Genomic DNA, 25,368 nt, shown 5'->3' with positions numbered 1-25,368 from the left:
CTTATCAGGAAAGCCCGAGCAGGGGAATCCTGTTCTGCTGATGCTGGTCTCACCCCATAGTAAAGGCAGAGGGGGTGTGAGGCAGTGGCCAGAAGAGCTCTCCTCACCCGGACTTGCTGGTGAGCCATGAAATAAGCCCCAGTGGAGGAGGCACCATGACTGGCAGGCCGGAGAAGCCAGAACTCTCCTCTCCCCGGGGAGGCTTGTCCGTGGAAGCCAACTAAGCATGATGCGACAGGCCTGGGTTCCTCACTTGAGAGCGGCCTTCCCGACGGGTCACCCAGAGCTCTAGAGACCAACAAGTTTTTCTTCAGAGCAAGGAAAGCCTCAGCATTGAAGAATCCTTGTCCTGTCATATTTAACCTTAATGAGAATAGAACGAGCCTCTGGAACAAGGTGCCGTGGAGTCAGGAGAAGTGGCCTTAAGTGAAAACACAGCTGTGGGGTTTAGAGACGCCCCTGCAGGGAGGCGTCACCCAGCGGGGCGGCCAGCCTCACCATAGACTTTCCAACACTAATGAATCGGGAACTCCATGCTGAACAGGATTTAGTTTGACGGTCCCTGTGCCAGCAGATGGATGTATTTTTCTTGAAAGACCAGGGTGCCAGAAATCTCCATGATTACGTTACTGGAGCAAGGTTCTTTTTTGTGGTTTGGGAAGTCGAGCGTCAGGACTGCAAGATCCTCTCGCTCTTTCTCTCTCTTATTTTTTCCAGGTCAGAACCAGAGCTTGGGGTGGGGAGGAAAATCCTGCTGAATGAGCAAGTTCTTTCTTAAAAAGCTCTCTCCAAGTCCAAAAAGACTTCAGTGGACTTAGGAGAAGGAAACCTAATACATTTGCCGTAGAATCGTTGTGAACCAAGAGGAAGCCAAGTCCACAGCATCTTTGTCTTATAAAAGAAAGCAAAGAGGAGATGGAAAAAAAGAAACAATGCTCGGGAGATCCAAACCAAACAAGAAACACTGAAGAAGAAAAAAAAACTAAAGATCACCTCGGAGAACGTGAAGATTTCCTTCTAATACGATTTTTCAATGGCAAAACCAAGGCTCAGGTGGAGGTCCCTTCTGCGCATCAAAAGTGTCATCAGTGGCATGCCTGAGATGTGGGAAGTGTGGGGGGGATTTGCCACTTTGGGCTGAAGGAAGAGTTGGACACCCCGGCAAGACCGGTGGACTGGAGAGGTGAGAGCCGACTGTGCGGCGGCCGCAGGCTTCCCAGGCTGCTCCTTGACCCGCGTTTGAACCTCGGTCCTAATAGCTAGCAGATTGAAGGAGGCTTGCAGGCCTCCTGGAGAACCCATGTTGGTTTGAACTAGAGTGATCCTGGCTACAGACCCGGCACTCTGCTTTGAGCAGAGTGCCCCCACCCCTGTGAGAGGGACTCGGAACCTGGCGCCCAGGTTCCCACCTCGGGTACAAAGCAGCCTGCAAGGGCTGTCTGGGCCATGGTCAGAGACACACCCCCCCACCCCAATTGTCCACTGGAGGTCATTTCGATGCTATTGTGGATGAAGTTGGCAACTCCTCAACATTGAAGGTCAGGCCAGGCGTTGTCAAAAGCACCCGAAGCTCAGAGCCGGTGTCCACCTCAGCCGATGGGGTTTAATACCAAGTGGCCTGTGCGTGATGTACTCTAGGAACGTGGCTGTTTGGAACTGTATCTCTGAGCAGATTGAGACCTGATTCACTCACTGGCCAAGGGGAACTTCTGGCATGCCACCTTTAGCCCCATTTCCTTTCCTGACCCTTACTCTTTTTCCATTATTCTCATGAATGTAGTCTGGCCCGTCAGCTTCACTGGATTGGCATACAAAATAAGGTCACATGTCCTTGAAGAGTTACATTCGATGACTCCATGGACCCCTCTGCTGCTTAGCCCGGGGCATCTCCTCTCCGGCCTCGGTCCACCTGAGGGGGCTTCTGTGGTCTGGAACTCTTGTTGCTTACTTGCCACCTGCAAGAAACATGGCCCAGCTACCTCCCTGGCCATCCCCCTGCCCCAGAGCCCAGAGGGACTGAAGAAGGGCCACTTGCAGGCACGACAACCCCAACACTATAACCCATACTTCCACAGTGAATGTGAAAGGACTATTCTCTCCCAACAGTCCTGGCCCCTTCCACCCAGCCCAGCTCCTTGTCGCCCACTGGGGCCCAGTCTGGAGCAGGAGGGCTGGATCTAAAGAGGTCCCAGCAGGAGTCTCAGACTCTAGTTCCCCAGCACCTGCCCTCTTCTTGGTTCTAGCCTGAGCCCCTAAAAATAAAAGGCTCTTCCATTTCCTGCCCAAGGGAGATCAGCCTGGCCTTTGTCCAGAGGAAAGCCTTGCCTCTAACTAGATCCGTCTTGCTGGTAGAGGCTGACAGAGTGACCTCCTTACTGCCTCTTGGGCCTCCTTCTCTTCTTGCCTGATTCCAGGAATGGGGTACAATTGGAAACTGTCCTCCCCGGGCAAAGGTTGACTAGCACCGCTGCCTCTGGAAAGGCAAAAGATGGACCTGGTGAAGTGTCACAGTGACAGTCGTTCTGAACTGAGCAACTCCACGGGTGGGGCCCAGTGGTCTTGATGTAGCCGGAGGGCCTGGGTGCGTGCTTGCTGGGCCAGGCTCGTAGGACACAGTCAAGAACTATTCTTGAGTGAAAGACTGTCTGTGTCTATCTTCAGGGGTGCTGGCAAGATGGGAGCACATGGGCTTCTCATCTGGTGGCCATTCTTGAGGGCACAGAGGTGAGGCAGGATTCCTTCACCTCTGAAGTTAGAGGAGGCCAGACAACCTCAGGGATGAGACTGGGGGACTACAGATCTGTCCAGCCAGGATCAGAGCATGCTGAGGGGCGCAGAAACCTGCAGGGGGCGCCTCTGGCGTGTAGGAGATGACTGGGCAGCTGTTCTCTACTAGCCTGGTCAGCTCAGCGATGTGCACTGAGCACCTGTTGTGGGCAGTGCTGAGTGTTCTGCGTGTGGAGGGTACCCGGTGAAGGTGTCACCCCTCCGCCCCCCCGGGCCCTTGGACCACTGGGGAGGGAGGCCCTGCTTCCAGTTACCAGAGGAGAGAGTTGTGAAAGACCAACTTTCACAGAGAGAAGCTCAAAGAATGCGTGGGGTCTTGCTGGGGTAGACAGGAAGGGCCCTTCTAGAAACAGTCACAGCCTAAGGAAGGGCTGTAGGTATGAAAGTACAAGGCGTGATCCAAGCTCACACAGTGAGCTCCACCGTGAGGGTCAAGTGCTTGGGATTTTGCAGCAGGTGCAATGAGAGCGTGGGGGCACCCTTCCCTGTCAGGCAGGCTTAGGTGTCTCCCTTAAGACTCCTGTCACCTTCCCTGAGGTCCTCCCTGGTTGGCACCCTCTCCTCAGTGCATGCCCCCCTCGCCATCCCTCCGTCACAGTCCATTTTTGTTCGCGTGGGGAGCCAACCCAACTAGTCTAACTGGCTGTTAGACTAGTTCTTATACCTGTGGCAAATAGCAGGAAGCCATCGGAGGTATTTAAAGAAGGAAGTGTCATCAGGCTTGTTTTAGAAAGATAACTCAGCTGCATTGTGGAGAGTGGCACCAAGAAGTGGGTAGACATGTTATGTGTCTGTGTCCTAGAGAGAGGATGTTACAGAAGAACAGTGGAGGTCTGGGTAGCCGACAAGGACCAGGCCTGGCTCCCCCAAGCATCCAGCTCTGTTTTTCTGCGGGTCTCTAAAGGCTGTTTCTTCTGTGAATTGGGCTTCCTTCTCAGGCTGAGAGCGAGCTAGCTTCAGCAGCTCTGGGCCCTCATGCCCAGAAGCACTCAGCAAACATCCCCTCACATCTCACGGGCTTCATTAGGTCCCTTGGCCTTGCCTGAACCAGTTCCTAGGCCAGGAGATGCCAGGCACTGATTGGCTTGGGTTCCTGATCAGTTACTGAGAGGTGTACAAGGTCACCTTAGAATGGCCAGGCCCAGCCTAGGACACTGGATCCGCTTCCCCCTGGATTCCATGGCCTGTGTGGGAGGGTAACTAGGTGAGTAAGTGTAGGGTGTCATTGGGAAGGAGGAAGGCCTGCGGGCTTGGCATCTCGGTCTGCTGCATGGACTAGTTGCACTCCTTCATTCATGTGTGGAACCTTGCACAAAGTAGGTACTTACCAACATTCCTGCACGCCTGCAGTGATACACTTTGTGGATAAGCTTGTCTGGGAAACATCATGTTATCATCCTAGGTGAATTTCAGACCTCTCATGGGAGACCTTTTCATCCCAACCTCCCAATTCTCCATTCTGCTCCTATCTTGAGGACTGACTGCCCCATCTCCAAGGTCAGAGAGAACTTACTCTCTGACCACAGCCTCCAATGCCCCCCACTCCCTCACTCAGTGACTCCCACAGTTCACAGTCCTTGACCTCAGGGACACTCAGGAGGCTGGTGTGGTCCAGTGGTTAGCAACATGGGTCACACTTCAGTCCTGCAACTGATTTGCTAATTTGGGCAAAAAGTACTTAGAATTGTCATGTCACAGGAGTATAACATGCTCAATAAATAGTAACACCAAACAAGACATCTGTCACCCAGATCTTTCTGTTTTCTTCCAATCGGCTCCTTGCATTTTTATTTCTCACCTGTTCCCCCTTAGAGTCTCTGGCCCATCTGTTGCCAATATCCTATCTCTACTCCCTTGCTCCATTATTCTTCCCTCAGACCTTCCTGGCAAATGCTCAGCTTTGGACCAACCTAACTTTCTTCATGCCAATGTCTAAGTTACTAGGAAAAAAAAAAAAAAAACAACCAACATCTGGACAGATGGTTGCTATAGAAACTTCAGTTCCTGTGGCCTCAGCTGGACCGTTAGTGCTCCCTGGCAGCCCTCATGCTCTTCCCTGGTCAACGGTTTTTCCTGCTCTCCAGAGAAACAGTTTCAAGCCTTCATCACTTTCCCCCAACCCCCTTTCCTTCCCTCACCAAACCCTCCATTCCTTGTGGATTATTTGACCTCCTAATTCTCAGAAAAGAACAAAAATCAGACTGGAACATTCCAAACCACCACCATCCCCCATCCTGCTCCCCCCCCCACACACACACACCTCCGCCAAATCCACAGATACATCTGCATCCCTGCCCAGCCCTCCCCACTGCTACGGCGCAGGAAGGGTCATCCACTTCCACGTTGGCGTCCTCTCGTTCCTCCAGTTATCTCAGCCACCTTGACTCTTCATTTACCTCCCTCTCTCTCGTGTCTTCGAGCCTGCCCTCTGTAGTGCTTCTTTTATATCCGCATTTAAACAGCCTGTTGTCCTACCACATGCTCTGCTTTAAGCCCCATCCTCTTGTCCGGTCCTGTTCCAATCCATTCATCTTGACTCTTCCCCCACCACCGTCTAATTTGCTAAAAGAACTACATAAACTCACGATCCCCACTTCCTTACCTTCTACTCATTTTTCACCCATCACGCCCTGCCCTCTGCTTCCCCCCCTCTCCTGTGAGTCCTTGTTGCTAACTCCAATGGACTCTTTTTGGTCTTGGATGCCAGTTCCTCTCTTACTTGACCTCTTAGAGAGATTAAATGCCGCTGACTGCTCCCTCCTTGAGATATGTTCTCCTCTTGGCTCCTGTAACAACAGAACTCAAAACTCCCTTGCCCCTCCTCCTTAACCTACATTGCACTGCTCCAAAACCCAGCTGTGCTAGCAAAGACCTCCTTTTCCCTCTATATACTCTCTTGGGCGTGTTCTTGTCCACACCAGTGGCTTTAGTTACCATCTTACCATCCAGAGGCTTCCAAATTTTGCACCTCCAGATCACAGTCTTGCCTAAAAAATTCAGAATTGTTTATACAAGCTGCCTACTGTTCATCTGCATGACAATGCCTCTCAGACACCTTAAAATCAGCGCTCTCAAACTAAACTCAAGCTCTCCTTCCAAACCTGCTATTCCTCCTGGTCACGGTGAGTAGCAGCACCATCCATCCTGCTGCCCGAGGGAGAGCACCTTAAACATTGTCCTTGACCTCTCCCCGGCAGTCTTCCTGTCCAGACCATCGCTGAGTCCTCTAGTTCCAGTGAGGTGCAAAGAGTGTGGGTTTTAGCTGAAATTCTAATTGTGGTTTGGACAAATTACTTAACCTTTCTTAGCCTCAAGTTCCTCCCCTGTAAAAAGGAAATCATAATACCTACTTCAAATGGTTGTGGTCAGGGTAAAGGAGAGCCTTTACTTGGTAGGCTTTCAATAAATATAAGTTCTCCATTCAGTACATAGGAGTGCTCATCTGTCCCGTCCCCTCCCTGCACCTCCCCAGTCACCTCCATGTTGAATTGATATTTACACAGTTTCTTGACCTCAAGAATGAAATTTCCCTTAATTCCTTCATGACTAAGGACTGTGGCTCATAGCTCCTTAGATTTATCCTAAAGAATTTGGAAAATGCAAAGAAAGGAGAGGAACACTATTGCCATCGATCCCTCCGGTCTTTCTTCTAGGTGGTCCCTGTTCCGTTTTACATAGTTTTCTTGGTATATAATCACATATGCATCCTGTTTTTTTCCAACTAATCCAGATATTCTCCCAGATCAATCAAAATCCTTCAGAAACAGTTGAATGGCTGCTACCCTGCGTGGGATTGTGTCATAGTTTACCTGGCCACCTGCACTGCTGGGCTTTTCGAGTCTTTCCAGTAAATGATACTGAAGTGAACAGTTTCACAGAAAAACGTTAGCTCTTACATTTATGATAATTTTTCTAAGCCATAAATTCATAAATTGCATAAAGCTTATAAATCCTGAGCTAAAAGATTTGGAAATTTCTAAGTGGAGCAGTCTTTGAAATGGACTCAATGAATATAGGCCTGGCCTCAGCCACAAAGGGAGAGGTCAAGAGAAAATGGTATAGTTAATAGATTTTTTTTTTTAAAAACAATGATTTTCGATTTTGCTGAAAGAGGGTTGGGAAGGCCCAAGCAGGGCTCTGTAGGGAAAACATGCCTTTGACTTGAAGTTCCTGGCTTCATGATGGTGAAGAAGGGATTGTTTCTGTTTTTGTATTTTCATCTGGGTCAGTAAGAGGACAAACCATTCCTACAAGCTCTTTTCCCTCTCAGGAAGAGAAAACCCGTCCAGCATCTAATGATGCAGATCTGTGTTAACAGCCTTGCAGTTAAAAAAAAAAAAAAAAAAAAAAAAAAGTTAGAATAATGTATCCTGATGTGCAGTTAATTTTAGTTAAAATTTCCCTGGCAATTTAAAAACCTGGTTAATCTGTAAATCTAATAATTGGCTTTAGGTTTAGAAATGTTAAAGCTGCCCTCACCACCTCAGCTCTAGCAGGACTCACACAATTTCCCTGAATTCTGCACTCACCTGAGCATGCCCTTCTGGAATCCAGAAAGCAACAAGACCTCATTACCAGATCTGGTTCCTGATCTCCCCTAATAGAGAAAGTTACTGAGTGCCTCAAAGCTGACACATCCAAAACCAAACTTTCGGCTTTCTAGCCACCTCTAGATTCAGTCTTCCCACTCAGCCATGGAACCTACCTGATTGTCCAAATCAAGAACTTGAACTGTCTTGGATTTCTTCTTTTCCCATCTCACCACTCCCTAACATAGAATCCCTCAGCATATCCTGTTGACTCTACTTCTAAAACTTTAGTTCTTTTTTTTTCAAGTTTTTATTTAAAATTCTAGTTAGGGGCGCCTGGGTGGCACAGTCGGTTTGGGTGTCCGACTTTTATTTTCGACTCAGGTCGTGACTTTTTCCTCATTTCAGCAGCCAGAATGAAGAGCACATGCTGCCTTGACTTCATTATTTCTCTCTTCTCTCTTCTCACAGCTGAAACTTGCTTTCACTCTGGATCACGAGACTGGACTGCCTCAAGGATGTCACATCTACGAGTACCGTGACAGCAACAAGTAAGCCACTGGGTGGGGAAGAAAGGAGCTTCCCCTCACCCTGTCCCACAGAGGGGGCAGCGCCTGTGGGTTCTGTCACAGCGGGCTTCTCTGACAAAGGCTTGTCAGGAAGGGACTCACACTTTGGGGGGGGCTCTCCTGGAAAAGAGCTGGCACAGAACTATTTCTCCTGTCAAATCTCTTGGGCTCCTAAATGTAGGACTTGAAGTACTTGTGTGGGAGGTATGACACATTTATTCAGAAGCAACCTTCCTTTCCAGATGTCAGTTTTTCCTCTGGGGGACCCCACCCCCACCCCACCGCCACCACCTGTCTCCAAGGCCACGCTTGCTAGTTTGGTTCACTGAGTGACTTTGGCTTGTGCCCTTGGGTCTGACCTCACCTCTGTGACTAGGTTTTGTTGTGTTAGTCTACCTTGTGAGCTTTATACTCGGGGGATTTCTGGGTCCTTACAGAGATTCAAGTAGGTAATCTTATTATTAGAAAGGGGGCACCTGGAAGGTTGCTCTAGGAGCTCTTTCCTTCACCACAGACTACTTTCCTGACTGTGTAGTTTTGTCTGTGACACAGCGAGTGCCCGCTGATAACAATGACAGTGGTGAGATGAGCAACAATGGCAGCTACCAGTGAGCCCCCACACTGGGCGTCAGGCACACCTCTGGGGACATTACATCTCTTATCCTGTGTGACCCTGATAGCACCCCGAAGAGCTTTCCTCCATTGTTACCACTGCTGTATGTGCAGGAGCTGAAGTCTAGGGAACGGACGTAACTTGCTCTGGGTCACCGACCACAGCCGCGTGAGGAAGAGTCACCATGAACCCAGTTGCTCTGGGAAGAGAATAGATGAACAACAGCTGTTGTCCCGCCTTGCTATTTCGGAAACCCCAGTCAGTGACAGGAACAGTCCCAACCTGGACTTGCGGACTGATTGTTTAACTATGTGAGCTATTTAATGGTACTCACTGGAAGGAATCCAGTAAGCACATGCCAGTGGAACTGTCCTTTATATTCCAGAAGAGAAACTTAGGTCTTCCTGAAGAACTCCTACTCTGGTTCCCCAGAGGGGTTTTGGGGACAGGGTGGATGGGTTACTGGGCGCCTTTGTGACTGAAATCTCCATCCATATTAGTTTCAAGGTGTTACTCTTATCATTCATCTTTAGAGGATGCTGTAGTAAGCTGTTGTGTACCCTCTGTTCCTACCGGATTAATCACTTAGGAAAGATTGACCAAGTGCCCTTAACAGCATCTTTTTTCCTCTTGGATGGCACTGTTTCTAGAAGCTCCAGGGTTTCTGGGCTGTCGTGTTGAGATACCATCTCGGCGTCTCATAATGCTGAATTTGGCAGGGAAGCAGGGCTGGACTTCTTGGATCCAGGGATGGGGACCACCGAGTAGGTCTCCTGGGGGCAGGTGCAGGCGTCACTAGGGAGTTAGAGAAATGCCAGCCATAATCTGCTCATCCATGCTGCCCTGCGCTCCCCACATTGGTGCCCGCCGGATGGCAGGGCGATGGCAGCCCTGCGCACACGAATAGTGGCAGCAAGAGCAGTCTTTCAGCCCAGGGTGCTGACACACTCCAGTTCTGGCCCGACTCCCTGCTTCTCGAGAAAGAGGTTGGCAGCCATTTCATTCAGTGGGAGGACGACAGACCGTGGGACGTCTCAGTGACCCCTTGCTGTGGCTCTGTCTCGCTCGTCCTCCTAGAGGCAGTCTCGCGGTTCATTAGCAGTGTGTGGGCAGATGTCCTAACCTCTGAGCCTCAGGTTTCTTCATCTGTTAAGAACAATGGGACTAAGGATGCCTTCCGCCAAAACTGGGGGAATGATGGTCCTGGGGATGGAAATGATATGTTAAGGACATCATTACAGCCTAGCACGTCAAGTGCCCATAGTAAGTGTGCCTCTCCTGCCCAAACAGAAGAATTACGTCAGGGCTTCCATTTTGTTTGCCAGTGGCCGCAAGCCTACCTCCATGAGCCGGGGCAGCAGCTAAGGGAGGACGAGTAGGGAAGAGGTTGGTAGGCATGGCGTTGGCTGTTGTCTGCTGGGGGCGACACACTCGGTCTAAAGGCAGCCTTCTCTGTCCACATGTGAATTGCCAAGGGAGGCCTGTAGAATCCCATGAGCTTGACTGATTTTCTCCTCTCCCCTGGGCTCTGCCCTGTCTGTGTTCCTCTCTTCACTTTTAGGGTCATTTCCCCTAGAGTGCCTGAATCCCAGTATTGGTGTGACAGGGGTGTTTGGGAAATAAGGCTGTTTCACCCCAGGCTCTGAGGAGTTCATGTTTCCTCAGGCAAGTCACACAAATGCAAGAGCCGCATAGTGAGAAGGTTTGCCTAAGAAATTAGCTTGATATCTGAAGATTAGTTTGGTACAATTCATTATTGAAACTACTGCTTTTACTATAATAACTCATGGTCATTTTAGTATTTAGCTCTGTCAAATTCAGTCCATCCGCGAAGAGGGTGTAAATAAGTATTGAGATCATTGAGATGGTGGTCCCCAGTGGTCATTCCCTTCAAATGGAGTTGCCCTGCAAATAGGCACTCTGCTTTTATTTTCCCTGGATGCTCTTCTCAGCTTCCTTCCCTGGAAACATCCTGGTGGCCCTGGTATTTGGCCCCATGCCATCCTGTTCTTCATCTGCATTAAGGGGCTCATGCTTGCCCCTGGGCTCCAGGGAGGACAGGCCCTGGGACTGGTCTATATCTGATATCCGGCTGCACTTGGACCCTGCCTGTTATTGGGCTAGAGGGCACAGTCCTCAGGTCAGCATTCGTAACCGAGGTCATTAGAAGAAGGTAGCTGCCCTATTGTGCCTGGAGCCAGATTGGTAAAGCTCTTCACTCAGATTATCCCTTTAGCCCCTCAAAAGTTGGTCACATGTGCCCCTAAAAGACGTGAGGCCTCTCCCCACCACGCCAACAGGTGCTACCAGTGTCCACCACGGACCTTCTATTTTTCTGCTGTAGAAAGCTTCACTGCCTTTAATATGCAATCCAGGGAACCTGGGGCTGACTGAGAGTCGTTTCTCAGACTCAGGTTTGGAGATTTCTTCACGGGCCTAGGAAGAGGCCACGAAGAGCGAGTATGTGATTCATAAGTCAGTCACGCGTTCAGTAGGCTCCCGCCCCATACCACATGTTGTGCTAGGCACTGGGGCACAAGAGATGACTTACACCTGTTCCAGGGCCTTGAGGAGTTTGTGCAAAGAGCAGACCTCACTGCAGCTCCCCTGGGGGACTCACGCTCCACAGTGGGGGGAGTCAAAGGCTATGGGAGTGCAGATGAGGAAAGTAGCTGCTTCAGACTTCAGAACAACTGTGAGGACAGTTGTACCTTTCATGGATGGAGAACTGTGTCCAGAATGTTCCCTTGCCTCCATCCCCACAACCCTCCTCACAGTGCCGGGGACCAGGAACTACTTGGCACACTGCCTCTGGCTCTTTGACCTCCAACCTGTCCTCTCTGTCACCAGAGGGAGCTTTGCATAACTTTTCATTCTGGTTGCTTTTGAGACCTGATTTTTTACTTTGGTGTTCGATAGTTTTACGGCAGTCAGTCAAAGGGTAGAATCGTTTTTATTATGTTGCTGGGGGCTCGGTGTGGTTCTTCCATTTGGAAATTCTTCTCTGCTCTCTCTTTGATTCTCTCCAGTCTTTCCTAGAGCTCCTGTTAGAAACCTGCCGTGTTATCAGTCTGCTCTTTTCCTCCATCTCCCTTTCTTTTGCCAGTGACAAATTCCAGCACTTCCTCAAAAACATCTGTGAGTTTACTGACCCTGTAGCTGTTCATAATGGGCTGTTTAGTACTCTTTTCGAATGTGAAGGTTTGGGTTTTATTTTTAAGTTTTAGAAGTTCTGTTTAGAGCTTTTTAAAATCAGCCTGTTAATTTTGGGTTTTAGTTTAGTTTTTTAGTGCCCTAGTTTTTATTATGATTTCTGTCCCTTTCATCTCTTTATTTATTTTGATGACACATATCGTGTCTTTTGAAGTGTCCAATTATCTCTAGTTTTAAGAGTACTATCTTTTGCATAAGTTATGTCTGTCACCTTGCCTTTGTGGTGGCGCACTTCCTCACTTGGTTGTTCTTTTTTATCAGGAGACCGTCTTAAGTCGGGATTGTTTTCACCATGGGAGCCGTGAGTTGTGGGGGTCTGTGTTCATCACTTCGGTGTTAGTTCCACCAAGACCCCAGGGTTCCAGAGGCCCAGCTAGTTCTGTTAGGATTCCCGGAAGCTGGGTAGGATGGATTCAGCCTCTACACCAACCCATGCCATGTGGGCTTTGAATCTCCTTTCTGCGAAGGAGAGACCTCTGCTCTGCTTCACGTACGGACTCTCCGGGCTGTGAGAAAGGTCTTCCTGTCCCTGTTTAAAGACCAACAGCCCTTCCTAGATTCCTGACTCTCGGATCCATTTCCCTGGCCAGGTCTTCTTCCTCCTGTGGGCATGAAAATCCTAGAGCCTGTAACTGTGTCAGAGTTTGATCATCCCAGCCCCAGCTTCCATGATAAAGATTCTGGCTTTGACTTAGTTTCCTCTTTATTTTAGGTAACTGGGGATCTTCCCATTATTCTCTGATGCTTAGTTTTATATTCAAATGGTTCTAATCATGTATTTCCTCATTTTCCTGTGGTTGTGTAGGGAAGGAGGTCCCCATCCATTCAGTCTACCATCTCGTCAGAACCACAGGTCTGAATGAACTGAATGCGAATCTGAGTACGCACTTGTTCATGCAGCGTTCTGAGGGTTTCTGCTAGGGACCAGTATAGCACTAGGCACTGAGGCTACAGAGCTGAATGAACATTTGCGTGGCCCTCAGAGACCCTGGACTAGTGGAAGGGGCAAGGTCCCCACCTGCTCCAACGTCCCCTATGTCCCACCCCTCCCAGACCACCTCAGGTCTCTCGTGTGTGAAGTGTGTCTGTGTGACCAGGCTGTTCCTTATTTCTAGAACCCCACTCTTTCCCACGGCCTTTTCCCCACCCATCTGGGGGTGACCCTTCCACTCTTAGCTAAGTTTTACTACTTCCAGAAAATCATTCTAGCCCCTAACAAACATCTCCCAGGAAGCCATTCCAGCCCTTCAAAACTGTCACAAAGGGCTGAAACCAGTGTCCCTCCTCCATGGTCCTCCGCCTCACCCGTCCCTTCTTCAGCATTCAACACAGGACAGTTTGGGCATTGGTTTACCTGCTGCTCCCTGTCCTGGCCTGGGCCCTTGTAAGCTCAGGGCCTTGTTTTGCTCCCTTCAGTGCCCCTGGTGCCTAGCCCAGGACCTGGTACACCATACTTGAGGAAGGGAGTGGGTGGGGGACCTAACATAATCTTTTAGAGAGGGAACCTGGCTCCTGGGAGTCAAATCTCTTTCCAGCCTTAGCTTTTCATTTGTTATACGATTATGATAAGGATTAAATTACTCCTGATATTAGGGAAAACTATCTCCTTGGATAATTTATGAATTCTGAAGAACTAACATGTAGAAGAAAAAAGCTATAAAAAAATTGATTTTTAACTCTGTAAGTATTGTAGTGATTATAGTTATTTACATCAACTGCTTTACATTTTTTTGCTTGATAGTGAGGCATAACAGTAACAATGACAATTTTAAATATGCCAGATACTTTGTTCATGACCTCTCAAATTTTCTGGTCCATGCAGTGTAATAGTGATCAGAACTACTAGCTCACGAATGCCCACAGATCACCAGCGTGGGGCAAGGGGCTTACCTGAGTTAGTCCTAGTTCCACAACCACTCAGACAGATCTTATTTTCATAATTCTACAGATTTTTTTTTTTTTTAAGAGAGCACTTAACCTGCCCAAGGTCAAGAGCAGAGCCTGGGTTTTGCCCCAATGTGAGCCAATTCCAAAGCCCAGGCTGTGCCTTCACACCACCTGCTTTTCTCTCCAGAGCTTAAATCTTGGGGCAGGGGAGGAGGGGTGAGATCTGGTTCTAGCCTCTCCTTGGCAGCTCTGTCCTAGAAGCTCTCTGTCTGGGAAGTCCTGGGATTCCAACCCCTGCGGACTCCTAGGGAAGCAGACAGCCTGGTCCATTGGATGGGCTCCTGACCTGTCATCACAAATAGGAGTTTGGCCGGTCTTCTCCAGGGCAGGTCATTGTCCCCCTCTGGGATGCGGTCTTTCCGTCAGGAGCATGAAGATGGCCATATGTCTCAGGGCTGGGGGAGAACAGCATGAAGGGAAGTGTGATATGGCTGTGTAAGGAAACTGTTACCAAGCACGGTGTTCTACCTTGCAGCTTGCCTATGTGGCTTGTGCCCTGGGCCCTCTTGGACCCAGGCTGCAGCTCTGCAGTGCCCTCCACTCCCCCTGGGCAGCCCTGTGCCTCACCCCAGTCCAGAGACCACCAGCTCCCCCCCAACTCCATCTTACTCTGGGGATGGGTTAGTTTGCTAAACTAATGAAACCAAATCCTTTGGGTTTTCCTGACTGACTGGAGGACTCATGTTGGCACCTTGAAACCCACGGCAAATAGCCAACATCTAGAGGCCTCCAAGAAAGCTTCCCCCTGTGAGATGGATTTTCCTAAACTCAGCGCCTTTACACCTTCCTAAACCCAAGTGGGAGGAATGCAACATTGCGGCTTTCCAGAGGAGAGGGCCGTGCTGGTCCTCGCGTTGTCTGCTCTCCAGAGCCCACGGGCACCTCATCACTCACATCACTGGCCTTTCTGGCCTTTCTTGCCAGAAAGGTCCCGGGCCCCGGGACTCTGCCAGCCCACCTGGGTTCTTTGCCCTCAGCCCCCGGGCACATAGTGCTTTCTGGACCTGAGGCCTTCCTAGCATGCTGGCCTGCCCCAGGGAACTAGCTGGCTCAGTATCCTCAGTTTGGTCTTAGGACCCTGTCGGCACAGTCAGAGCAGACCCAGGGGGCAGAGACAGTATTCTCTCTCTGTTCTCTTGTTTCCATCATGGGGCCATGCCAGGTGAGCTCAGGTCCCCTGACAAGTAGTGTCCCAGACAGGATTAGCGTGTGGGAGATGCACAGGGGGATGAAGGGCGACAACAGGAGCGGCCACAGGCTGCAGACCATGGCACCAGCCTTCCCCTGCGAAGAAGAGGGTGAGGAAAGGCAGGCCAGAGGCAGAGGCTCAGCCTGCAGCCTGATTCCAAGACGGCTTAGGCCAGGCCAGTAGAGTGGCCTTGAACCAGCCTTGCTTGTTGCAGTAGTCTCGGATCCCATGGGAGCCACCCTCCCAGGGCAGCCCCAGGCCACCCTTTGCCCCCTCAGATCTGCCTTTACACCCCACTGTGGGGAGCAGCTCCTCTGTGGCTCTTGCGGGCCTCTCTTCCCAAGGAGGAGCTTCAAAAGGAGAAATGAATGGGATAGGCTCCTGCTTCCATCACGGACTAGAACTCGGGGTCCCTGCTGGGCCTCTCCTCCCTCTCCCCTACTGTCCCTCCCAAATACTTCTCACCCCTAGCCAGCACCTGAGCAGGTCTTGGCGTCTTAGCCGGTGGTTTGACCCAAACCTGCGTCATGAGGTTTCTGAGCCAGGGTTGGTGCGTATCTGTATGTCTGTTCCCAGTGGGGCAGGAGCAGCAGGAAGTTCCCCTGAGTTCCACACACCTCCCTGCCTGCGCCTCCCCTGATCCTGGTTGACTGTCCCGCCCTCACTGCCCATGAAGACGGCCTCTCCCATCTCCTGGCCCTGATGAACTTGGAGTCTGAAGAACCCTGGCAGCAGCTGGCGCTGGCAGTTGTGAAGGGCCTGTGCCACGTCATCCCTGGCCCCCAGGACCCCAGGCATCATCATGTCTGCGAGTGTTAGCGAACCCAGCTCTGCAACTGCCTCTCCTGCTGTCCTCTCTGGCCTGCAGAGGAATGGCGCCAACAGACTCCTCCGTGGGTTGGTATCCGTCTTCATCGTACATTGTTGTTGACCCCGGTGGAGGAATGTCCTGCAGGCGCTCCCACAGAACACAGGCCTCAGCTGGGTCTTCTGATACTTCTCAGTAGTTCATCCATGCCAGCACGGCCCCTTCCCTCGGCCTCTTTCCTCCTTCCTCTGCTGTCTGCCAGGGCAGTTCATGCCCTTCCACTTCCCTCAGCCTCAGCTATCACTGTCTCTGGGCCTCTAAGGGCCATCCCAGGAGCAAGTGTGCCCTCTTGGGCCTTTGTGGGGCATCAAATTGCACATCCCACAGAATACCCCAAGTCCATGAACTCTTGCTCATCTCGTCTTATGTCTCGTCTTCTGTCCCTTTGATCATGCCCCTCGAATCCTGCTGGCTGATTCTCACTCTTGGTATAGAATCTCTGTCCCCCCTTATCAGGCCCCGCACACCCCCAGCAGGACCATCATACTAGCCCTGAGCCCTAATCAGGGGCCTGACAGCCCGGAAAGGTAGGGGACACTCCTGGGGACAGGGGAGGGACCTGTATGTGTCTTCCAGCACAGGGACATTGCTAGCCTCCTGAGAGAGGAAGGGCCACCATTTTGCAAGCTGCCAAGGGGGCCCCCTGTGGCTGTCCCACTTTGATTTTTAGCTGCTCGTGGAGGGCACACCATCTGTCATTGTCCCTCTGCTGGGCATTGGCACACCTCACGGTAACCAGCCAGCCTTACGGTCCTGGGGGACGCTGCCCCCCCCCCCAGGCTTTTACGTGTTCCAATCAACACCCAAGTCAAGCCAAAGCTTTTTCCCTAGGCACCATCAACAAATCTCTGAGCCTTCAGGCCGCCACTCTGTGCCTTGGACTCTCCATGTCCCATGTAGCTCTCAGAAGTGCAGCCCCTCTGCCTGCCAGCCAACGAGTGAGCAGTCCAGTGAGCAGCCCCCGAACTCTCAGACCCGCAGCAGCGCTCCTGGTGTTGGTTCAGACCTGCTGGCAGACGGCAGGCCAGCCGTAGAAGAGAAGGGGGCAGAAGAGGGCAGGAGAGGGCAGGAGGGAGTCTTCAGACCTCCCCACAGTCCCGCCCCGTGCAGGACCAGAAGGGAGCAGTACCGCCTAGGGAGAGTCTCAGGTCCCAGCCAGGCCCATGGGAAGTCACCGAGCTGAAATCGCCTGCCTGCCGGAGGAGTGGGTCACTAGTGGGAACAGCCCACCAGAAGTGTGGCTCAGTCCCCATGCAGGGGTGGGGTTGGAGAGGCTGCAGCCCAGCTGAAAGGCAGTTTTTGCTGCTAGAGCACAAGGTCCCAGAGGCCCAGCTGCCACACTAGAGCTGGGAGAGAGCAGGGGCTCCTGATAATTAAGCCCCAATAATTCGTTTCCCCACTGCTAGGTTCCCGTTCTAGTCCTTCACCTAAAATAAGCAGAGGAGGTATTTCCCAGCATCCCCGACCACTTCAGACCAACACCAACACTTCCCTGCGCTTTGGAAGTGATACTTTTTATCCACACCTGGGACCCAATGCCAGTTCCTCAGGCTAAGTGGTGACATTGCCTAAGAGCCCCCAGACCTCCCACCGACACTGCCAGTCCGACTGAAGAAAGCCTTTCTTGTTCTTGGAGAGGCCCCTGGTTAGGAGAAAGGGGAGCTGGAAATCCAGGGAGAGGAGGGAAGTTGGAGGCATTGCAACCAGAGCGAGGTGCCAGGAGCGACCTCATGGTACAGGCCTGCAGCCGCAGCCAGCAGGTTGGAATGTGCCCGGTGCAGGTGTGAGCTCCCTGCTCCCATCCTGGCCCTCGGCCCTCGTTGTGGGGCACTGGCAGGTGCGGGGGCCATTGGTGGGGTGTGGGACCAGCTCCAGCTCAAGCTGCTGCAGCCAAGATGGATCAGAGGGGGGACACTCCTCCCCCTTCCACACCAGCCAGGGAAGTGGGAGGGGGTGCACGTTGGACCCTCCCACCACCTCATACCCACAGCCTCCACACCTTGGAGGCCAGAAATGCAGGGAACATTGGACTTCGGCTTTCTCTACAGAATGGGAAGGCAGGATGAGCACTACTCCCATTTTACAGAGAGGGAAACCCTGTCTCTGAGCGCTGCCCAGGGTGAAACCCCACAGGAGAGGTGGAGCCAGCAGCCTTCTCGCCCAGTTACCATCTGAGCCACGGGATACCTGGTGGAGGCAGGGCCTGCCTCAGCTACGCGGAGTGCCAAGGGCAGGGAGGGCAGCAAGGCCTGGGTCAGCGTGCCTGACGGTTCCCATCACCCTGTCTCCCACAGATGCAGTGCAAGCCGCAGGTGGCCGGGGCAGGGAGACACACTCGATCAGCCGTAGGGATTCGGCACTCTTTCTCTGCCTCCTGAGAGAACAGGGGACAGAGGGGCCCGAGGTTAGGTTTTAGAGCCCTGAGCTGCCTGAGCAGAGATTTTCCATGCCCCCGGGCTGGGTGCTCAGCCCGAAGGACAAATCAGTAGCTACTCAGCTCCTCCTGGCTTGCTTGCTTTTCCTGCCTTTTCTTTTCTTTTCTTAAAGATTGATTGATTGATTGATTTGTAACTGGGAGTAGGAGAGTCTCAAGCTGACCCCACACTGAACACAGGCTGTATCCCAAGACCTGAGATCATGACCTGAGCCGAAACCAAGAGTCAGGCGCTTAGCCCATTGAGCCAGCCAGGCGCCCCTTATGCTGGCTTTCTGAGGCCAGAACTGAGAGTGAGAAAGTGTGGGATCCAGCAGTGGGGGGATGGTGCAGACACATCAGACACCATCAGACACTCATCTGTGTCTCAGCGTGGACAGGGATGCCATTCCACTGCTTTCCATAGTGTGTGGGGAAACAGATTTTCACAGTAAACTCACTGGTAAGCATATTTTTGAACTATGATGTGCATAGAGAAAAGTGCATAGAGAAAAGCTATACATCTAGTTCAAAGGAGAATAGAAATGAATACACCCACAGAAGTATTACCCAAATCAAGAAACTGAACATTTCGGTACCTGGGAGCTTCCCTCCTGCCCTTCCCCTCCTCCCAAAAGGAATCCACCATCCTAACTTCGAACACCACAAATTCATTTCGCCCAGCCTCGAACTTCATATGGATGGAATCCTTCCATATACTCCCTTTCCTGTCTGATTTTTTTTTCTTTCCCGGTGATGTTTGTGAGAATTCATCTTTGTTGCTGCAAAGATGTTCTTCTAGCCACGTCCATTCCTCCTCACTGCTGGAAGAGTTGACTTTGTGCGAATCCATCTGTCCAGTCAGCATAATCCAGCCAACATGGGGTTCTTTTCCAGTGTAGGGTTATTAGAAATCATTGAGTATATACCTAGGAGCAAAGTGGCTAAATCACAGAAAAAATACCCACTTCAGCAGACACTGCCGAATGGTTTTCCCAAGTGATTGTACCAGTTTAACACACAACAGTGTATGAGATTTCATGTCTACTGTCCAGTCAGTAGCATGCCTTTTCAAATCTCAGCCTATTTTTCTACTGGGTTTTCTGGTTTTCTTATTGATCTATTGTTCTTTCTATTCTGAGTACGAGTCCTTTCTTGGTTATACATGCTACAAATATCTTCTACTCTGTAGCTCACTTTTTTACTCTCTTTGGTAGAGTTTAAATGAACAGAAGTTCCTCATTTCAATATAGTTCAGAGTATCAGGCTTTTTCTTTATTGTTAATTCTTTGGTATCCCATTTAAGAACTTTTAATCAAAATCCTGAAGACTTGTTTGTATTATGGTTCTCCAGGGAACCAGAACCAATATATGTGTCTCAATATACTTATATTGATTTAAATGAGATTTATTATGAGGAATCCACTCATGGGATGATGGAGGCTGGGAAGTCCCGTGATCTGCCGTCTATAAGCTAGAGAACCGGGAAAACTGATGGTAATTTAATGGAGTCCAAAGGCTTGAGAACCAAGAAAGTTGATGGCGTGAATTCCAGTCTGAGGGCAGCAGAAGAGGAGATAAGATGTCCCACTGCTCAAGCAGTGAGACAGGGAAAAGAGGATGAGCTCCTCCTTCCTCTGACTTTTGTTCTCTTCAGGCCTCCAGCAGATCAGATGATCCCTACCCACTTTTGGGAAGGCTGTCTATCCTACTGATTCCACTAACTCAAATGCTCATAGATACGCTAGAAATAATGTTTATTCCAGGCATCCCCAGGCCCGGCAAGCTGACAAAAAAGTCACCATCCAGATGTTCCTACAGTATCTTCTAGAAGCTCTCTTGTATTACCTTCTCCATGTTATATCTATAATATACCCAGAATTGATTTTTTAATATGGTTTAGCAAGTTTCCTTCTTTGCATGTGTTTATCTAATTGGCCCAACATCGTTTGTTGAAGAGACTTTCCCATTGTCACACCATGCTGCCTTTGTCAAAGGTCTTGTTTCCACGCTCTGTTTCACTTCATGAATCTATGTGTCTGCTCTTGTGCCAATGCCACGCTGCCTCGGTTGTTGTACCTTTGTTAAAAGTCTTAATCTCCAGGAGAGCTGGACCTTCCACCTTGTTCTCTTCTGTGAAGGGCGTCTAAGCCGTTCTTGGCACTTTCTATGCCCATATTAATGTTAGAGTCAAATTGTCAGTCGCTACACACATGCACACAGTCTTACTGGGATTTACATTGAGATTGCTTAGATTCACAAACCATTTTGGGATTTTATGATACTTTTATGATACTGAGTCTCCTATGCCACAAACATCATATATCCTGCTATTTATCTATGTCTTCTTTAATTCTTCTTCTCAATACTGTCTTATAATTTTCTATGTAAAAGCCTTACTTATCTTGTGTTAGATTCCTCCTAGGCATTTGATATTGGTCGTACTATTTTAAATGGTATTTGTAGGGTGCTTGGGGGGCTCAGCCTGTTAAGTGTCGGCCTTCGGCTCAGGGTATGATCCCAGGGTTCTGGGATTGAGTCCTGCATCAGGCTCCCTGCTCAGCAGGGAGTCTGCTTCTACCTCTCCCTCTACTCCTTCCCCCCTGCTTGCATACTCTCTCTCTCCCTCTCTCTCTCTCTCTCTCAAATAAATAAATAAGATCTTTAAAAAATAATTAAGTGAATTTTTTAAAAAATTCCTTTTTCTCCTTGTTGCTGAGACATGGAAGTACAACTTGTATTGATCATGTATTCAGTGATCTTACTAAATTTATTTATTAAACTCAAATAATTTGTTTATAGATCCTTTTTAATTTTTCTATATACCCAGTCACGTCATCTCCAAGCAGTAAGAGTTATACTTTCTCCTTCCTGATGCTCATACCATGTACGTCTTTTTCTCGCAATTATTGTGCTGTAAAGCGTTTAATGGAAGTGATGGTAGCAGATATTCATGTCTTGTTCCTGATCTCAGAGAGAGAAGTTTTTACCACAAACTCACGCAAGATAATGAAATCTTACCCTTCAATATACACTTGATTTTACTTTCCACTCAGGATGAGCTTTCAGTGTGGAAAGACTTTTAGGTTTGAATTGGGGCAGTGGTGGTTTGTAGGCTGAGAGCAAGGCAGATGGAATCAATGTTTTAAGAGGACAGAAACAGGATTGTCACAAGACGGTGTCTCATTTTAACTTTGTGATGAAAGTTTCACCTTGTCCACTTTACAGAAGGACCCGTGGCTGACCAGGGGTTGAAACAGAGGTGTCAGACCCAAAGCCCAGACTTTTCTCACCCCTCCCAGACTGCCTGCTAGAATATTTTTTTCAAAGATTTTATTTATTTATTTGAAAGAGAGAGAGATCACAAGTAGACAGAGGAAGACGGGGGAGGGGGGGAAGCAGGCTCCCTGCTGAGCAGGGAGCCCAATGTGGGGCTGAATCCCAGGACCCTGAGACCATGACCTGAGCTGAAGGCAGAGGCTTAACCCACTGAGCCACCCAGGAACCCCTAGAATGTTTTGGGTTTTTTTTTAAGGTTTTTAAAGAGAGAGAGAATACAAGTAGGCAGAGCAGCAGGTAGAGGGAGAAGGAAAAGCAGGCTTCCCGCTGAGTAGAGAGCCTAATGTGGGTCTTGATCCCAGGACCCTGAGATCATGACCTGAGCCAAAGGCTGTGGCTTAACGGACTGAACCACCCAGGTGTCCCTACCTGCTAGAGTATTGAATGTGAAACCCCTAAGGTCACAAAACTGTCACTTTTGTCGCAGATTTCCAGGGGAAGCATTGTTGAACTACCTCATAGGTATATTTAACATCTTTTCTTTCTCCACCTCCAAATCCCCACCTATCGCTGTCATCTCCCCCATCCCACCTTTGATTTCCATCGCCATGGGCGCAGACTCACGCTGGAAGGTGCCCTCCCTGCTTGCCTGAGACCCTGAAGGGCTGCACCTGCCACTCTCCTCAGCCACCTGGTTGAGCCACCCACAGGCCAGGGCCTTCCCCACTTTCTGCCCCTTGAGCGCTTATCTGACGTCAGGGAGTAGGGGGTGAGAACTGAGGGCTTTCCTTCAGTCAGGCAGCTTGGGCTTTGGGGGTGGAACTGTGTCTTAAGCCCTTTGAAGTGTCAGCTGTCCCAATTTGAGGATTGCACAGATAGACAGAATATTTCTCTGCTGAGATATGAAGAGAGGAAGGCAGAGTGCAGGGAGGGTAGAGACCCAAACCCAAACAGGCCCTGGGGCTGGCAAGGGCTCCCTGGGCCCAGGCCTTAGCGAGAATGTCCCCATTACTCTCACACCCCTCCTTTTGCAGCCCAAATAACTACCCAAGGATGACCTGGAAGATTTCCCCACAAGACAGAAAATTCTAGGACACCAAGAACTCTCAAAACTAAGAACTAAATTGAAACTCTCGAAGACCTTATAAAAGACAGTAAATGTTTCTTTGGTTGATTTAACACAGGGTTGCATTAAGCAAACAACTTTTTCTCCTTCTGAGGTTCAATGTCCTTTGGATAATTTTGCCTTTCCCTTTATGCGATTTCTGCAACAGACCACAGTCTCCACATTCTGGGGAGCCCTGTGGGGCCACCACTATCCAGCGTGACTTGGAGCAAGCCTTTCAGTTGTTTTTCTTCCAAATGCTTCTTAGCATGTGGTGACATTTCTTTGATGGGGAAGAGAGAATTAGTATATTTGTTTTCTATCTCCACCTGCCATATCCGTACCTATTTCTGAATTTTCTGGTGCAATACGTGCATCTTTCTTTGCATCCCGGGAAGGAAGACTGCTCTTTGGCTGCCTGTAATGAGTAGATAGCTCAGCTGGGCAGTTTTAAACCCAAGGAGACCTGTCCCTTTCCAAGACTTTAGGGCATTCTAGAAGATGCTGGTGATATTCAGGCCGTCCCCTGTTGGATGAATAGGCCCACTCAGCTCCTGGCATGTGGAGTGGGACTTCCGGCTCCCTCCATGCCTGTGCGCCCTGCCAGACCTTAGTGCCTGTTCGGATACTTAGAGTAGCAAGTGGTGGGTATGTAAATACCCTTTCTTGGGTACTGGAAGTCCAGAACCCAGGCCCACGCCGCAGAGGGCTGAGACACTCTCGAGAGGTTAGCCCCTATGAGAAAAAAGCCACAGGATTGTGTTTTGGCTCCAAGCCTAAAGAAAGGTGCCCGTGGCTGTCAAGCTGCCTGGCGGATAACCAGAACGTGCTTGGCTCTTTCTAAGCGTTTGGCTGTGCTCTCTGTGGGGAAGTGTTCCCGATCAGTCTTCACGGCCACTCCCCAGCTCTCTGGGGCCTTGTGGCTTTTTCTTGGTGGTTGAGCAGGAAGCCTCCAGAGCCTGAAGGAATTGCTGTGCTCAATGACAAAGGCCATCAATTGACATAAATCACTCAGAGGCGGTCTCATTTATTGAAGAGGAATGGAACACAGTTTACTCTGTCCTCTGAGCACACTGCTTCAATGGCGGGCACTCAGGTGAGGAAAGATCTCACAGAGTGACTCAGAACAAGCACCCAGCTCCTGGCCATTGAGTCAAGGGCGTGCCATACAGCTCAGCGGTGGGGGGTGGGGGGCAGCTGTGATCTTTAGATAAATACGGTAATGTCTGAGCAATCTGGGACCTTCAGATATATTCTCTAGAACATTATTTTTTCACCTGGAAAAAAATTCGTTCTTCCAAGCACCAAAAGTTTTGTTTTACCTTTCTGTACCTACTGTTTGCTTGAATAGTGTTAACCAGACATAAATGCAGCCCTTTCTAATAATTTGGGATTGTTCACAGTGTTTGTGTTGTGATATAGAAACGTTTTCCTCGTGGGCTGGCATGCTGTGCCATGCCCTCTCCCTCCACACTGAATGCACTGTGGTGCCGCAGGTTGTCACGTGACCTGCTGAGCCCCTGCCCCCTCTGCCTGTGTGTCCCCCATTAACAGTCATCATGGCTTGCCACATCTCCAGAAGCACGAGGCCCCATCAGGGTGTGGAGTCAGGGAGCTGAGTCAGCTGGTTAGAATCGTAGTGCAGGAGGAAAAGCCCCAGATGGGGGGGGGGGGGGGCTCCCCGTGAGTCACCTTGTCCTACTGCTGTGCTTTGTTTGTTGTTTATTTCCTGGTTCTGCCCTGTGCTTCGAATATTCTAGATTGTGTGTGATTGCCTTCCAGATAAGCACAATAAGGTTGTGCCTTTAAAATCCCATGAACTGAATCATTCAGGACATTTGTCATGTTGGGAGGCTCTTCCTTACTGCTGACCACCCCCAGTTTCATCGAAATCTGTGGCTTCCCATTCTTCTTTAGCACAGATGAAAGACCATTTAGCCGGCCACCAGCTTCTGAGTCATAAACATTCTAAGAAACCAGCAGATTCCTCAGTGTTCCGTTCCTGGAGCTGAAGGAATTTTTTTCTCATTTGGGCCTTCTTCCTAGCGTGTTTTCAAGCTCCTAGTATCATCAGACTTGACTCTCATGTTTATGGACCCATTTGTCTCCTCAGAACCAGTTTACTTGATTGTGGGCCCCTCGAGGCAGGGTCCTACCTTTAGCTTCCTGACCCATGAACTCCTCGCAAGGGGATGGAAAAGTCTCGTGGGTAGAGGGTGGGAGTGAGGGTCCAACCTCCTTCCTCAGACCTCTGAGGACCCACTGCCGCCGTGCTCGGTAAGAAAGTGAAGCCGCCTGTCCACCAGGGAGAGCCCCTGTCCTCCTCGCACCTCCTTCCCATCCACACCCAGCCTCGGTGGAGGCTGGAGGCCAGCACTGGTCAGAACCCTGGGAAAGATGGGCTAGAGCAGGGGAACCACAGGAATCATCAGGAAACCCTGATACTCAGAACTGTGTTACATACCAGATGGGTCACTTCCCACTGCCAAACCTAGAAAGTGACCTCAGGAAGATTCCCTAGCGTGTGAGCAGGGGCCCTGAGGTCTGCCCACGTGCTTCGTGGCCTTGAGAAGCAGTCATCAGGTGTTTCAGCCCAGACCTGGACACCTTTCCTTTGCTCGTCCCTCAGACTTCACTGGACCCGTGCTAGCACCAGCTACCATACCAGCCGAGCACAGGCAAGGAGGAGGCCCCTCCGCCCTGAAGCTCACAGCCCGTGGGTAAGACGGGCATCTAAACCCACATTCTCAAGCTGTGACAAAGGCTTGAGAGGTGCACAAGGTGTGCGGAGAGCGGGCTCCCCGTGAAGTGCCCATCCCACATGGGAAAGCCTGTGCTGCTCGGTGCCTGCAGTGT

General features: G+C 50.2%; 1 protein-coding gene across 2 annotated transcripts in view; it reads left to right on the top strand.

The window, feature by feature from the left end:
• Positions 1-25,368, top strand: part of DIS3L2 (DIS3 like 3'-5' exoribonuclease 2) — a 366,764-nt gene that overhangs the window by 317,522 nt on the left and 23,874 nt on the right. For both annotated transcript variants that reach the window (XM_059167711.1, XM_059167710.1), the window contains exon 14: positions 7,788-7,867. In XM_059167711.1, the coding sequence (XP_059023694.1) occupies positions 7,788-7,867 (80 nt within the window). The remainder of the gene's footprint in view (positions 1-7,787; positions 7,868-25,368) is intronic.

Source organism: Mustela lutreola, chromosome 3 (genome assembly GCF_030435805.1).
Source record: "Mustela lutreola isolate mMusLut2 chromosome 3, mMusLut2.pri, whole genome shotgun sequence".
Taxonomy (NCBI): domain Eukaryota; kingdom Metazoa; phylum Chordata; class Mammalia; order Carnivora; family Mustelidae; genus Mustela; species Mustela lutreola.
The sequence above is the reverse complement of the archived record's forward strand: the minus strand, read 5'-3'. Positions and strand labels throughout refer to the sequence as shown.